This window comes from Lottia gigantea, assembly GCF_000327385.1.
Source record: "Lottia gigantea unplaced genomic scaffold LOTGIsca_23, whole genome shotgun sequence".
Classification (NCBI taxonomy): Eukaryota; Metazoa; Mollusca; class Gastropoda; family Lottiidae; genus Lottia; species Lottia gigantea.
This window is the reverse complement of record NW_008708645.1, coordinates 1,629,544-1,647,339: the sequence shown is the minus strand read 5'-3', so window position 1 is coordinate 1,647,339 and position 17,796 is coordinate 1,629,544. Positions and strand designations below refer to the sequence as shown.

Genomic DNA, 17,796 nt, shown 5'->3' with positions numbered 1-17,796 from the left:
CATAGTTTGATACCAGAACCTTACTATACTAGAACACACTGACAATAGTTTGATATCAGAACCTTAGGCTTACTATACTATATTATACTAACAATAGTTTGATACCAGAACCTTACTATACTAGAATATACTGACAATAGTTTGATACCAGAACCTTACTATACTAGAATATACTGACAATAGTTTGATATCAGAACATTACTATACTAGAATACACTGACAATAGTTTGATATCAGAATCTTACTATACTAGAATATACTGACAATAGTTTGATACCAGAACCTTACTATACTAGAATAGACTAACAATAGTTTGATACCGGAACCTTACTATACTAGAATATACGGACAATAGTTTGATATCAGAACCTTACTATACTAGAATAGACTGACAATAGTTTGATATCAGAACCTTACTATACTAGAATATACTAACAATAGTTTGATACCGGAACCTTACTATACTAGAATATACGGACAATAGTTTGATATCAGAACCTTACTATACTAGAATAGACTAACAATAGTTTGATATCAGAACCTTACTATACTAGAATATACTAACAATAGTTTGATACCAGAACCTTACTATACTAGAATATACGGACAATAGTTTGATATCAGAACCTTACTATACTAGAATATACTAACAATAGTTTGATATCAGAACCTTACTATACTAGAATATACGGACAATAGTTTGATATCAGCACCTTAGGCTACTATACAAAAATATACAGAAAATAGTTTGATGTCAGAACCTTACTATACTAGAGTATACTAACAATAGTTTGATATCAGAACCTTACTATACTATAATATACTAACAATAGTTTGATATCAGAACCTTAGGCTTGATATACTAGAATATACAGACAATAGTTTGATGTCAGAACCTTACTATACTAGAATATACTAACAATAGTTTGATATCAGAACCTTACTATACTAGAATACACTGACAATAGTTTGATACCAGAACCTTACTATACTAGAATATACGGACAATAGTTTGATATCAGAACCTTACAATACTAGAATATACTAACAATAGTTCGATATTAGAACCTTACTATACTAGAATACACTGACAATAGTTTGATATCAGAACATTACTATACTAGAACACACTGACAATAGTTTGATATCAGAACCTTAGGCTTACTATACTATATTATACTAACAATAGTTTGATACCAGAACCTTACTATACTAGAGTATACTGACAATAGTTTGATACCAGAACCTTACTATACTAGAATATACTGACAATAGTTTGAAATCAGAACCTTACTATACTAGAATATACTAACAATAGTTTGATATCAGAACCTTACTATACTAGAATATACTGACAATAGTTTGATACCAGAACCTTACTATACTAGAATATACTGACAATAGTTTGATATCAGAACCTTACTATACTAGAATATACTAACAATAGTTTGATATCAGAACCTTACTATACTAGAATATACGGACAATAGTTTGATATCAGCACCTTAGGCTACTATACAAAAATATACAGAAAATAGTTTGATGTCAGAACCTTACTATACTAGAGTATACTGACAATAGTTTGATATCAGAACCTTACTATACTATAATATACTAACAATCGTTTGATATCAGAACCTTAGGCTTGATATACTATAAAATACAGAAAATAGTTTGATGTCAGAACCTTACTATACTAGAATATACTAACAATAGTTTGATATCAGAACCTTACTATACTAGAATACACTGACAATAGTTTGATATCAGAACCTTACTATACTAGAATATACTAACAATAGTTTGACATCAGAACCTTACTATACTAGAATATACGGACAATAGTTTGACATCAGAACTTTACTATACTAGAATATACGGACAATAGTTTGACATCAGAACCTTACTATACTAGAATACACTGACAATAGTTTGACATCAGAACCTTACTATACTAGAATATACTAACAATAGTTTGATATCAGAACCTTACTATACTAGAATATACGGACAATAGTTTGATAGCAGCACCTTAGGCTACTATACAAAAATATACAGAAAATAGTTTGATGTCAGAACCTTACTATACTAGAGTATACTGACAATAGTTTGATATCAGAACCTTACTATACTATAATATACTAACAATAGTTTGACATCAGAACCTTACTATACTAGAATATACGGACAATAGATTGACATCAGAACCTTACTATACTAGAATACACTGACAATAGTTTGATATCAGAACCTTACTATACAAGAATATACTAACAATAGTTTGATATCAGAACCTTACTATACTAGAATATACTAACAATAGTTTGATATCAGAACCTTACTATACTAGAATACACTGACAATAGTTTGATATCAGAACCTTACTATACTAGAATATACTAACAATAGTTTGATATCAGAACTTTACAATACTAGAATATACTAACAATAGTTTGATATCAGAACCTTACTATACTAGAATACACTGACAATAGTTTGACATCAGAATCTTACTATACAAGAATATACTAACGATGGCTAAAACATATTTCGAAAACCAAATTTAAATAGAAATTCCAGAACTTAGACCCCGGAGGATCAAAGTAGATCAAGAGATGCGGGTGGAAGCCTTGTACAGCCCTTGAGAAATCCATTTACTCATATCAATGATAACGATTGATACTATATTTATCAGTATGAGTATAACGATCAGATATATTTCATTAATAAAAATAAGTTATCTCACTGATATATACTATATAAATCTAAGATATGACGTGTGTATGTCATTATATCTTGGATTCCACGCACTGAGCAAATATCTACGTAAACCGTATGTAAAAAAAATGCTGTTTTATTGGTAAGCTATTATGAAATTAACAGTACACGTCATTAAAAGTATTTATATACTTATATATTATATATGATACGTAATGACTTGTGAATGATCTTGTACAAAAATTGTATGAAATTGCTACATTCATGATTTATTGCATGGACCATTATCATTCAGCTATTCTTGTCCCACATCATCGTATGAAGTTGTACATTGCAATACATCCAAGGGGTGTTTCTTCTTGTAAACCCCCTTTTTAAAGTGGCACGTTCACCATACCTTGACCAATCGTAGGCCTACCTTAGAAACGGAAATTGTTTAGAAAAGCTATAAATCTGTAATATTGTTCACACCTCACTACCAACTACTACGACTACCAACTACCTAGTTTGCGATATCAGCATCCGCTGGAAGCGAACGTTAACTTGTCATCTACCTACCTACCACACCTCACTGTCGACATTTGAGCTTTCAAATTCATGTGTGACCAGAATTATCCAGTCTTACCAACAAGCCTAGCCGCGATTGATGTCAAAAGTTAAAATGACGACTCGTTTTTTCTTGAGACTCCGCCATACATAGAAAAGATATTTGTAGAAATAGAAAATGGGATTACTGGTTTAAGATCTATTTGAAAGGATTATGCGATTTTTGTGCAGCCCAAGTACTTCTGAAGTCTATTTCATATATTCAGGCTCAAATCAACCCCCGAAAATGGCGACTTTTCCACTTTAATGCTACTGGACGAATGGAAAACTGAAAGGAAAGCTTTTAACGTAGAAATCAACACTGGCCAGTCATATCTTTACAATATCATCATAATGGGGATGATACAGGTATGATAGTATTGCGTATGAAATCGATAGGCCAACAATACAACGCAATTACAGATGGGTCAATAATTTTTGTCGGTCATCGACGAACTCAAACAATAGGATTATTAACTTGATTTCGTCTTAATTTCTCTTTATTCAACCAGTAACAATGCCTTTATAATACAACGTGTCTTCACTTTCATAAAGCAAAATATTCAAATTCGATTGAACTTGCTAAAAATACCGATTTTCTTAAGTAAGAAATTGTTGACCCGAATTTTCATAGAATTTTCTTCGAAAACATATTGATAGGGGCGCCTAATCATATGAACAGAATGGGCGTTTACAAGCTTAATTTGAATAGTTCTCCAAGTACGTTTATCAACTAATACGCTTCAACACTTTCTTCCACGAGTAAAAATATATGATACCTTCATCCCTCAAAAATTTCCCCCCGGAAATCATTCTGACAACCGACCAATTCCACTACTACAACTAGACACATTACATGATTGCCTCAACATTTATTAATTGCCCCTCCGAACAACCAAGTCTGGCATACGTGCCTGTTTGGAACTGTGGTTTTTGGAATTGTAACTAGAGTTGGACATGGGTGCCCCAAAAGATTAAGTATTTTTATAGCATTTCACGCGGCCTTTTAGTTGTCCCATCTCTGATTCTAGTCAATTGCATAAATCAATAACAGAGCTTTAAGACAAAATTATTGTTACCCCTCTCGTAACGAAAAATTATGTGTTCTGTTGTTAGATTGTCTCTAAAGTAGCCATACTGAGTCTTAGACAGTTCATTAAAAGAATAAAGACGCACTAAGAAAAAAATCTACAATGTAAAACGCACTTTGTGACGCGGTTGCATTCATACTTGTAATGGAGAAAATATGATTTTTTTTAACCTGCCCGAAGCACTAAACGACCTTTGTCTTATAGGATTGTCTTTACAAGATCACGTTTTTTATCATTTAACTTCTTAATAAAAAAAAAATGAAATGAAATGAATGGAGTTTTAAGTCCTACTCTTCTTCATCTAAAATGAAGACAGGCAATGCCATGCAGTGTGCAATGAGGGAAATTTTGTCAGGACACTGGCATCAGCTTGCTTCTCTTTTCGATTTCCAACTGTTAAAATGAAATGAAATGAATGGAGTTTCTTAGAGGGATTTATTGTCTCAACTACCATAGGTACTGGTTGAACCAAGATCCACGTGCTGCCATCTGTATTGAGCCCCCACCCCAAGAAAAAAATATTAACAGGCATTACAGGTACGGGTCCCAATTTACCTAAGTCCACGGGCCCATCTAATTGAGTCACTGAAAGCTTAAATGTGCCTAGTCTGTAGCACACGGGACCTCGGTTTATTGTCCCATTCGAACGACTAGACGCTTTTTCCCTGTTCTTATTAAGCAGGACTACTGAAAGTTAAAATGCTAGCGAATCAATGGACTACGAATACATTGAAATGTTACGTCTGCTAGCCTATATAGCATATACGATACGTATTCCTTGAAAATGGCCAAAGTTTTGACACCTATTTATATCATAATATTTAACACACCTTATCACAATCGTAACTTACAGTCACATCTACTAGCTCAAGCACGAAATACATAACATTTCAAACTCAACGTTTCTTATTGCATATTTCCATCATACCATCGATTGAAGTGACATTTATTATTTTGATGGCTTTTTTGTCAAAGATGCTGCAGACAAAACATCTGTCAGAGAAAATGTGTCTCGGCTAGAATTAGGTCAAAGATCATTCGAGATGTTTTCAAGTTAGAATGACTCAGAGTGTGTTGACTGTTTCTGTGTAGTCACGTGTTCAATAAAAACATTCGAGCCACCCAGCCACGTCTGTAATTTTCCACGAGTCTCTTATCGACCGAGGAAAATTTGCTAGCAAAATTATGTTGTCTACTTTTGCAAAATTCTGTATCGTTTTTGGCGTTGCTGTAAATTACATTATAGATGTTTGGAAATGCAAATATTATACATGTTGATGGTATAATAAAAATTAGGTTAAAGAAAATTCGAGATAATGAACTGAAATGACTAAGTTCAAGCTGACTGTTGTTTAGTCGTCACGTGATATTGATCACAGACCAGAATGTAACCTAAATACCTACTTCTTTCATCCCAGTTAAATATAGGTTAACTAGTATGTTACTATTTACTATGTAAGTCTTGTGATAACGTCCATATTCATAGGCCTACATGTATTTTTTTTATGGTTATGCAGTGACATAAAGCTGTATTGTCCCTAGTTTATTTGTCCCAAGCACAGTGGCGCATCAGAACTTAAGATTAGAAGGGTCCACTGTGAATTTGAATCCACTCTAGAGGTGGGTTGGGGGAGTGGGCGTCATTTTTGAAAATAAATGAAAAACACTGGTATAAAACTTACATGATAATTGATATGACGACAGTATATCTTTTATGGAATTGATAGGTGGGGGTGCTAATATAGTAATGTAACTAGGGCGCAATCCAAAATGACAATAATGTCAGGAAGTCGCGAATAGACGAGGTACGGTGTCCGGCAAGGCACCTGGTCTATTCTCACCTTTAGTTAGACCAGTAACAACGCGAAATGTCATTATCTTTTAAATCTTCTCTTTTCCTCTCAAGGTTCTATTCAAACTGTCAACACGACCTTACTGCATGTTTGTTTCTAGGCCTACAAAGTTCTATTTCAATTCTCATTTGAGACTGATTTAAATTCGAAAGCGACACACAGAATCAGATACAATTCTCATTTCGAGACTGGTTTGTGTTTATCAGCGACTCACAATGAAACAGGTTATTTTTAACTGTTAAAATCTATACATAATGGTGTAAATCGTGTGATAATATTAGTGGTATTTTAGATTAGGGTACACTGTGAATGTTAATGGATACACGGTCAATTTGTAAAGTTTATAAACGGTATCAGTGAAAATTGATGTTTGTAACCGACATGATCAGTCAATAAATAATACGGGTCATCTGTCACTCACCGGCCTACCCAGCCATGTCAACCACTTCTCTACGGTACAGGTCAACCAGATGTATCGTCTGACCCAAATTTCTCAAAAAATCTTGGAGCCAAATTAATCAGTTAAAACGTTCTACTTTTCTGAATCTAATGGAGGTGAGTAATGTCAAGTAGTGTGCAATAAGGGAAATTCATGACTGTGGCATTATCCTATTCCTTTACTATTTCCAACTGTCGAGGGATGGGCACAGTCTGTAGCACACAGGGTCTTGGCCATACAATGCAACTCAAACTTTGAATAAAATAGAATTTGAATGTAAATATTCACTTTCATATGGGTAGATTGGACTCTTAGTTGAAAAGAAAAAGGTGGGGGTAGGACTAGGCCAAGAGAAACATATTATTACATTGTGTACCACTTTCCCTCGAAACACAGTGGCGTAGTAAGGATTTCATTGTTGGCGGGGTTGGGGGTATCATTCATTTTGGATTTTAAAGGGCACTAGTTGCGGTGGGGTGGACGGGGCTTTTCCAAGAAAAAATAATATAGGAAGGCGTAGAATGCATCAAACGCGATTTTGGTAGTGAAAGTAGAACCCTCTCGCACCCCTCCCCGTAAATACGCCATTGCTAATCAATTCATTTTTTGAAACTAACTCGACAATTCGTTTTCTCAAATGACCGCCAGACACCTAACATTACTACCGACTTTGGAAACCACCTTGCTGAATGGACATGACCTCTCCCGTGAACTTTAACTCGGACGAAATAGATAATAGAAGACAGCTTTCTCCTCGGGCTATTTTTGCGGTAGCCGAGTTCATGACTCGTGTTTTACCGGTGAGGGGTAAATAGGTCACCCATGAGTTGACTAATTTTCCTTGTCAATCTATCCTTTCCTTTTTTGGTTGCAATAATAAGTGGACCAGGAAAAATATAGGGAATGAATAAAAAAATTAAAGAAGATAATTGAATGAATAAAAAATTCAAGAAGATAATTGAATGAATAAAAAATTTAAGAAGATAATTGAATGAGTTGCTTCTTCATTCATCAAGTTCTCTCCCTGATATACCTATATATATTTGATTATGCGAATGTGAAGTACCAAACCGAGCCACCAAAGGGAACAGGCGTCCTTATCATGAAATAAAAGAAGGCCAAGAGTAATGTGGTTTATTCGCTAGAGGTTTGACCAAACCCAATAGGAACCCATGTCATTAAAATAGTTTAAGCAATTCGCAAATTGTCAGAATGCACCAAAACAATTCAATTCAAAAAATGTCTTGGTGTGAACTCCTATGCGCTTCCACAGAGCTGCAGCATTTTGAATCTCATCTCCGACGATTGACCATCCCGCCCCCCATTAAGCCAGGCTGCCACTTTTGTACCCCCAATCTCGGAGGGCTGGCCCCGCTAGATATATAACACAGAGTACGCCACGGCCATCAAGGCTTTTAGGTTTAAAACGAAAAAGGTTCCGATACCGATGTCTTTTAGTCAGGGGTTAAATTGACCTCTTATATTTCCAAATTCTACATGTTAACAAAGAATGCTGATAGTTGATTCCGGTTATTTCAAGATGGTATCGGTTTCCCATATGTGGTAAACAGACACACGTGTACCGCCCAGTCAGCAACTATACCACTGTACTAATGTGAGTTATAAATAGACAGGCGGACTTCCAAATTTATCGCCAACCTAATTCCTAAATACTTTAACCCAGTGAATGAGATACAGTCATCAAATTCACCTCAGGCTGATGTTGAGTTTGGCACGCTGAGCTCATACAACAATTTTATTAGTCGACATGCCTAGTGAATGATACATGATTAGACTCGATTATCAAACAATCAGAGACACCTCATGATATTATCCTTTGTTTGATAAGATTGTTCTAGATCACTGAATTCGGATGGTTAACTCGGCTCAGGATGTTCAATAAACGTTGTAATGGAAATATCGTTAATTTGGTCGAATTAAATTGCTGCTATAGTCGAGGATAAATAGGCAGCCAATTGATATATTAAGCCTTACACCACATTTAAAATTGGACACCTCTAATGATGTCAAACAAGTTGATCTACTCTACGGCAATAATAGACCGTCTGTGGCAGAGCTCGTCGACGACTTGATCTCTGCACTGGAAATTGGTAAAACTGGGACGAGAGGTCGTCATTCACAATTTTTTTGGCGTCAAGAGTAGAGAAGTCAACAATATAAAGCTTAATGCCAGTTTATCAACCGTTTCCACCAAAGTAAAACGGTACACTATTTAGACTTCAGTGGCCGTCTACCTTTATTAACAGGAATGTGTATACTTGTTGATCTTTTTCTAAGGCATGTGCAATTGTTTCAATACCAGGCCCGTAGCCATACTTGATTGTTCGGAGGGGCAATGGTGTATAGTGATTAGTTGCAGTAATGGAATTGGTCGGTTGTCCGGCGGGGCAATCTCGCCCCACTATAGCTACATCTTGATATAAGCAATATAAGACTATGTATAATTTAAATTATGATCATGGGGTTGTGTTGAACAAGTAGAAATAATCAATAATATAACGGAGCGAAAATCACTGACGAAATAATGAATCAATTTTGTCTGATGCGTGGCAGCAGTTGGTTACAATCGATTCTAATACGCGAGTCCATAACATACGGTACAAGTCTTAAGAACTAACTAGTATTCTTTCCTGGATTGACCCGTAAAACAAAAGAGAAATTCCCAAATATGTCTATATGTGTAGGGAGGGGGTCAGGGATGACAAGTAATATATTCAAGGGAGTGGGGTGGCTGTGGATCGGAGAGTAGAATATTATCAAAATGTTTTTTTCACTATTTCTAATGAAATAAGCAATTGAATTGTCTTCAATATTATTTGCCTCCCCCGTTGCTTCGGCCTGGTACGTGGTACACGAAAAGTGTCCCTTGTTTATAATTTTTACAATCCTTGGTTTCGTTTAAAGGGATAGTTGTGGCATTTTGGGGGGTTGATTTCAGTTTTGAATATATGAAACTAGTCTTCAGGAATACTAGAAATGTACGAAAATGTACGAAAAATACTTCAAACTCACGATTTCTGTATGTCTTTTCTATATATATGTATCTTATCTTGACGAGTCGTCATTTTAACATTCAAACGCGGATAATTCTGGACACACATGGATTTGAAAGCTCAAATTTCGCATCTGTCACTTTAAGTAAGGGGTGGATATCTTTACTATGAGTTTATGCTTTTTAATTCAGTTAGTTTCCAGAGAAGCCCAAGCTCACACAAATTGATCATACAGTTGAAAATGTGATGACTAGTTTGTACTCAACTGTCCTACTAGCCTTAGTATGATTAGCAGTGTATACTATAAGTCTATATTATATATATTGATATAGCAATACGACGTGCTGACTAGTGTGTCTGGCTGACTTAACTGATGTAATAACCAGTCATCTTACATACTTTCTCAAAGTACAATTCTGGTATTGGATCACTAGCCTTTTGATGATGATAATGATGACGATGACGATCATGCTTGCCTTCAATAATGACAATAATGGAAATCCAAACGTCAAGGTGAAGTAGCCGACAAGTCAGCTCAAGTAACGGAGTTCCTGAAACTTTCATCAGATATGTCAGAAGTTACAGAGATCTTTGGACTTTCAACCACAATGTCAGAACAAGTCACAGAGTTCTTGATACTTTCAGCCACAATGTCAGAACAAGTTACAGAGATCTTGGGACTTTCAGCAGCAATATCAGAACAAGTTACAGAGATCTTGAGACTTGCAGCAGCAATGTCAGAACAAGTCACAGAGATCTTGATACTTTCAGCCACAATGTCAGAACAAGTCACAGAGATCTTGAGACTTGCAGCAGCAATGTCAGAACAAGTTACAGAGATCTTGAGACTTGCAGCAGCAATGTCAGAACAAGTCACAGAGATCTTGAGACTTGCAGCAGCAATGTCAGAACAAGTCACAGAGATCTTGAGACTTACGGCAGCAATGTCAGAATAAGTCACAGAGTTCTTGAAACTTTCGGCAGGTATTTCAGCATACGTCACGGAGTTCTTGAGAATTTTTAGTAGCAATGTCAGAATAAGTCACAGGGGTTCCGGTGACTTGCAGCAGCTATGTCAAAACAAGTCACAGAATTCTTGATACTCTCAGCAGCAATATCAGCACAAGTCACAGAGTTCTTGCGGCTTGCAGCAGCAATGTCAGAACAAGTCATAGAGATCTTCAGCAGCAATGTCAGAATAGGTCACAGTTCTTAAGACTTGCGGCATGTGATGGAGGTCGAGAGGCCTATTTCAATAGTCGTAGCATAAGAACAAAGGCAAAATCATCTGCAAACATGAAATTGACCCTTGAAAGATTTTCTTAATGTTTTGAGATGCAATAGTTAAATGTTTTTGCAAGAATTATATTTTGAAAAGATGTGACTGGTGTAATGCATCAGATCAGTAAAGCAGATCCATCACACAAAGAACATATACATGTATGTAGTCTATAGAGTGATGATCGAACTGTTGTCTCGTACCGCCCTTCTAAGATTCTTTACAAGACGACATTCATTGTCCTATTAATGAATTAGGGCTCGCGTGTGACAATTATTGAAAAACAAGTAGGAGGCGGTTTCAGCCATTGACATTTAACGTCCAGATTAAACCAGAAAAAATCACTTCGTGTAATGGAAAACCTAAAATCCCCACAATCCTATTTGAAACCATACACAGTAAAGGGGTAATAGGTTTTCCATGCTAAGAACTGCGTCAAGGCATAAAAAATGTCCACAATGAATTTCCCGAATTCCCGACATCTGTTTCATATACACTTGACAATCACGGAAATGAGTACTCATAATGAATAATGAATGACAAACCATTATGATATAACTAATTACTGATTCGAGAATGATAAAACTTAGTGACTATGTAAACGGTCATTGTTATTATTACGTCCTGGTGCATGTGGTAAAACCAGAAATATCCACCCAAATCCGTTACACATCCTAATATATACTTGTCTCTTGGTTTTCCAAAGAATTAAGAAGATTACTGCTCAATTTATTAAATATTTCGATAAGATAAAAACAGTTGGAATTTCGCTTCTGGTAAATGGACCCAAAATGCTGCAGATTAAAAATTAATTCCCCATTTACCGGTGTAAGAAACCCATTTTAAAAAATATAGCTGTAAGGAATTAACCATAAATTAGCCAATGACAAGACATGTAAATATCTGTGACAAAGACCTCTAACTATTTCCTTTTAGACAGGAGTGATACAACCAATGATACAACCGTCTAATCATAAACTATGACTCAAGGGTCATTTAAAATGGCTTAATTAAGAAATATTATCGTGCTCCCAGTATGATTCGAGTTAAATTAGAAAACAAAGAATTTGTGACGGGCCGTTAGCCATATCGGATGTATCGTTGTTCAACACTTGTCGACTTGTTTAGGACAGGTAGTAACAAGTTGCACGCGATGCTTAGAAATCAATTGATAATTTAACTGTGACTCAGCCCGTTGAATGATTATCATGCCGCTATGACGACAAAATATTTGCCTTTATTTGGCGGGTCAATTCTATTATTAGCTTTCCGGGTCACGCAAGTTTACGCTGGTGTAATGCTTGTAGGTTCTGATTGGTCGAAACCTTATGACGCATGTTTCTTTAACCCCGTACTTGAATTTGATTGGTCGATATCCAGATTATTGACGTCATGTCTTTCAAAACTCTATAGTCCATTGTACACATTTCATTAGATTCACACGCGCTCGAGAAGAAAGGTTGTATATTAGAGAGTTAAAACAAGTAATATTTATACAGAGGTAAACGCGTGTGATTGTTTTACATTTACTGGACAAATACTTCATTACAGGAATAAACATTGAATTATAATGGCTACTTTTGCTACAGAGGCTCAAAGATTAGTGGCTGTGTCCATTGGGAAAATAGCAGCTTCCAGATCACAGCGTGGTGGAATAAACTTACATAAGAACTTATTAGTGGCCAGTGTGTTACATAAGGCCCGGACCAGTTTTATGATGGAAAACTACTTTGCATCGAAAAAACCGCAGTACGTGGCACCACAGCCTGTTATAGTACAACAGCCGGCTGCTCGTGTTGAACCCGTCAAATATTCGGCGAGCCACGCGGTCACCTCAATACGTCAAGACACTCTAATGGAAAGTGGGTCACACGATGAAGAGGAGAAGAATACATCTATTAGTCCACTACGAGGGGATGATAAAGAAAACTCCCACCCAAATCATATCAACGAAACAGTGGAGGTATCATCTCCAGATAATAACAACACCGCTTTGTGTGAAAAGAAAATGGACAATAATGTTCCAGAGAATGACATGAGTCACCGACTGGAAAAAGGAGTTGCCGAATTCATGAATCAAGTGTGTCAAAAATGTACTATCAAACGTCGTAGGAGTTGTGATCAAGAAAATGACTCTTCATGTCCTAAAAAGGCAAAATTAAACAATGAATGTGAAAAGATGGAGTTTACACACCACGAGAACACCCAAATAAACAATTTAGTCAGTATATTTAATACAGGAATGAGCGAGGTGTGCACGAACTTAACAGACGCCAGCTGTGGTGGTGATTACGTCACAGTCGAGTCGTCAGACAATTCAAACAAAAAAATCCAAGTGTTCACACAGGTTTCTTGCCAGAATTTAAAAACGGCAATGGAAAATTACTCTTGTTCTGTACAAGTGAAGGACGCCTTATGTGAACAAAATATTCCTACAGTGATTGCATTAACAGTGTGAAATCTGGACTCCCAACTCAACAAGGTGAATGAGGGAACTTTTCATCTGTCCAAACTGCAATTGATATTCTTGCCAGCCAGTTTGTAAGTGCTCGCCAGAAAACGACCGCAATTTTACGGTTTTTACGGGTAACGACCTTTACAAAGGATGTAATGTCTACAAAGAGAAATGAACATTCCAAACAAGAACTGAAAAGTATGACTGTACAGGAGTTGGGACTATCACAATCACGATCCCGTTATCAACCAATTAACAAGTCGCTTAATTAAACAAAGGGATCTGTTATCGATTGGCGGCGGATTTGCCAGATTGACATGTGTCTTCTTTGTTAGCGGAAATCAGTGACCCAGAACTGAAATGATAGTTCGTTGACGATACAAAACTTTTGTTTGTCAAAAATTGTATTTGACTCTTTTGTGTACGGAAGTTTGAATGAATGCTAACGTCTGCTACGACTTTATGAATGTGATGAAAGGTGTTTGAGACAAAAGACAGTGCAATTGTATTTTAAGTTATTATGAAGTATGACGTTGTGAAATTGAATGGAATATGATTTGATTATTTGAAATTGTATGAATGGATATTGATTAAATTCAACGATATTTATTTAAATTAAAGGAAATATTTTGAAAAGAATTTGTTTGTCCTATTGTATTGAAAGACACCTGTAGTGTTAGGACTGTATTTGAAAAACATCTGGAGAAAAGTGTCTTTAATAGTCAAAATCATTTTTGAAAATTTGGGCATTGTTTTGTAGATTTGGTTCAAAGTACAGGCCACCTACTAACTCATATATACCTCTATGCCATTAAAAAGGGGAAACCACTGTGCGCTCATTTTACCCTTCTTATGCAACAAGCGTCATTCAGTATGTCAGCTGAACTGAACCCTATATCCTGCCCCTATGCCTTGCACATCGATCCCATTTCAGTTTTACCCAAAGTCTGAATTAACTCAGAGCACGTTAGATGCAATTCCATGGATTTTACAGTGTTCTGCAGAAAAATGCTTTGTTTTTTCACGGCCATCGGTGATCGCCATTTTAATTCACTATTTCTTGCGTAAGGCAATGCCGACTAATCCTCAAAATATCACACGTTGAGAGGATGTATATAACAAAATGGAATTGACATCGACAGAATCCAATCTTGAAGCAATCAGGGATATATTATTTGAGAGAACAATCTAGAACAAAATTTTTGGGTATGACCCAAATGAAAATTGACAAATGAAAATTGACCCAATATTTGATTGTCGAATGTAAACGGTTTGTCGCATAGTTGTGATTGTTTACTTTTAGTCATGTACACAATGGAATTTTCACTGAACGTCTCTGTTAACTTTGGTCGTGTCTATAACTAGGTCACATGACCTTTTCGTCTGGAAGGCTTTGTTGAGGGCATTTACGTATTGCGCCCTAAGCACCACCATTTCCTCACAGCGTACTGGTTCATCTGCTTGTACCAAGAAACCAGTAACCCCCGAAACAGAAAACAAATGATAACCTGAGGTTATCTTTTAGGCAGACTTCGAAGGTGTATTAGTAAAGATCAGTAGTAGCCCGTGGCATGGTCTGTAGCCTACTGCCAAATTGCTGTGATGCTGTCAATATGTCAAGGACACATAATAAAACATGGCAACAGAAATCGTGGTTAATGTGTGAATTGTACACATACATTCCAAGTTTAAAAGACAGTCGTTTGAAATCTGAAGGAGCGACAACTTTCCATTAATAGGGAAAAAGAACATCTAACCTGTCTCTGCCTTATACAATCTAGAAAGTTTAAGAGCAAATATGAATGGACGGACATTGGTACCGATATCCCCTGTACTGCTTTCCTTTATTACGACACTTCTAGCAATACAACTTAAAATTGTCCAAGATGATAGCTTAGGGTTCCAATGGTCCACTATTAACCCCAATTGAAATCTAGATGCTACAAGATGAACGACTTTGTGTGGTTTGTCACTTGTTCCGAGGAACACAAAAAAGCTAATTTGGAGCAAGCTTTTACTTTCAATAAAAATACAGTAGGCCTATAATTTTCATACCATATCAGAATGAAGTGATATAAAAGTAATGAAAACTATTTCCCGCGCCACACCCAAAACAACAGACTATTTCCTTTCTGTCATTCTAAAACACTATGTATAAAAGGTAGGGTTGTTCAACCATACAATTCTTATATATAATTTTTTATAATCTGACGTCATATTGAAAATGGGATGACGAGGTAAGTGACCTTGGCGCTAGTTTAATGGTAAGGATTGCCTTCGGTAAAATACTGTTAGTAAGCAACTGAATGTTCATCCCATAAATAACTTATATAAGTCACAAAAAGGTTAACTGGTATACAATAGTTATGAATTATATAAAACAAACTGGGAATAATAACAGTATTGATTTGTAAACAAAATTGCGTAATGTAATGTTACAAAAGCAAAGGCATAGGTATATGCAGGGTAACTCCTATACTGAGAGAGTATCTGTGCAATAGTTTGAATAATACAATATAATTTGAATATATAAAATAAAAATCCATATTCTTCAGAATGTGCAATATAAAAAAGGGATATCCCTTAAAGTAATATTGCTCCAACATAAGGGCTTTAAAGAGATTCCGTTTTATAGCTAACTACAACTGTCATTCCAAGGTGAAACAGAGAACTTGAAACTCCTGCCAACATCGAACAGGAGATTTCCAAGAGAGGAATTTTATTAAAGGGCCAAGTAAAGCATATACCTGACGCAGTATAAGCTATATCATGTTGAGGGAGTATTACAATAGATCGAAGTCCAAAATTTGAATTTGCGTCAACGCCGAACAGGAGATTTACAAGACAGGATCGTTACAAAATAGCCAACGTAAAGCATACCTGACGCAATACACAGAGATCGTGGCGTGACCTCAATAGATCCCTGAGAAATATTCTGGGTGTATTGCAATAGATCAAAGTCCAATATTAGACTGAAATAAAGAAAGAAAGTGTTTAACGTCTTACTTTTCTAGGGCTAACGAATTTGGCCGACTACATTTAAAAGTGTGCAATGAGGGGAATTTTGACAGCTACAAAAGCTACTCTTTTTAGATTTCCGGTTGATGAGGAATCTTTAACGTGCACAGCCTGTAGCAAATTAGCACCTGGAAAAACATACAAAATAAAAAAGAAATGTACCTATGTATACTATTAATATCAAACTAAACAAACCAGAAATATTTAAATGAGTGAAATAGTATTAACTCAAAATGCAGAAGAACAAAAAGCAAAATTTCCCGGTGGAAGGGTCCCAACCAACTTAAGAACACTATCAAGTTGAGATACTGGAAAGAAGGTGTGGGCAAATACTTTCCATTATAAATACTATCAATAAAAGCTAACAGTTACTATTAAGAAGTGACTAAACACCCAACAAATATTTCCTCACGATTAATATTGTCAAAATACTTCAGTTAAACTTGTCGGACACCAAGCATGAAATATGTAACCTGTATAGACTCCACCCACACGAATAACTTGCATCATTGATTTCTAAAAAATGATTTGTTCTGTGAAAATGAAATGAAATTAATCCCATTTTTGTGCAAATGAAAACGAGTAACGCCATGCAGTGTGCAATGAGGGAAATTAGCCTCAATTAACTTTCAATTTCAATTTCATGTTTAAAAGCTGCTCTCGGATAATAACGTCATAAAACGCTCGGTTTTAGGGGTTTTAGTGGAATTACATATCCACAGAAGTATGATAGAATATTTCAAGAATGCAAATCACTGCTATTAGTGTTTCCGATACATATATTTTTTTTAGAAAACCTCTTTATAATTCTTTTAATATATATTAAAGATGGGTTCCCTTAATTTGACACTAAATAAGGAAACCCATCTTTAAGTCTAAAAAATACGTAATATTGTGTGATCGAAAATATAAACAAAGGTGCAGAATTTAAAATCGATATTGAGATTCTGTATATAAAATATATTTCCACTCCTTATTTCAAAATCTGAAAGGAGGCCATTGAAATTATCAATAGTCTATACTTTACTATTTGTTTATATGTTTTTCTTGGTTACCGTTACCAAGTTCAATTACAGATCAAAGGATGACTAAACATAATGATGGTGATCGTGGAAGAGTAGTCAAAATACATTAAAATTACACAAACACAAGTAAACTTTACAAAGATAATCAACACTTCGAAATAAAAAGTCCGTGCTTCGGATCTCGGCCCGTGCTTTCTATGAGTTATATTCTCATTTCACCTTAACACAACCATGTACATAATAATCATACAAGACCACAATCAAATCTGGTTTTCTTCAAGAGACGAGACTACAATTGTAAATCGTTTCACATGCATGT

The 17,796-nt window shown here is 35.7% G+C and overlaps 2 protein-coding genes across 2 annotated transcripts; both read left to right on the top strand.

Moving 5' to 3' along the window:
* Positions 1-10,280: 10,280 nt before the first annotated feature.
* On the top strand, positions 10,281-10,724 carry LOTGIDRAFT_116306 (hypothetical protein; the record flags this gene model as incomplete). Its single annotated transcript, XM_009054959.1, has 1 exon — positions 10,281-10,724. A coding segment is annotated over one exon (444 nt), but the record flags the coding sequence as incomplete, so codon positions are not given.
* Positions 10,725-12,549: 1,825 nt separating this feature from the next.
* Positions 12,550-12,705, top strand: LOTGIDRAFT_116083 (hypothetical protein; the record flags this gene model as incomplete). The annotated part of the gene is made up of 1 exon (XM_009054958.1): positions 12,550-12,705. A coding segment is annotated over one exon (156 nt), but the record flags the coding sequence as incomplete, so codon positions are not given.
* Between the last annotated feature and the right edge of the window lie 5,091 nt (positions 12,706-17,796).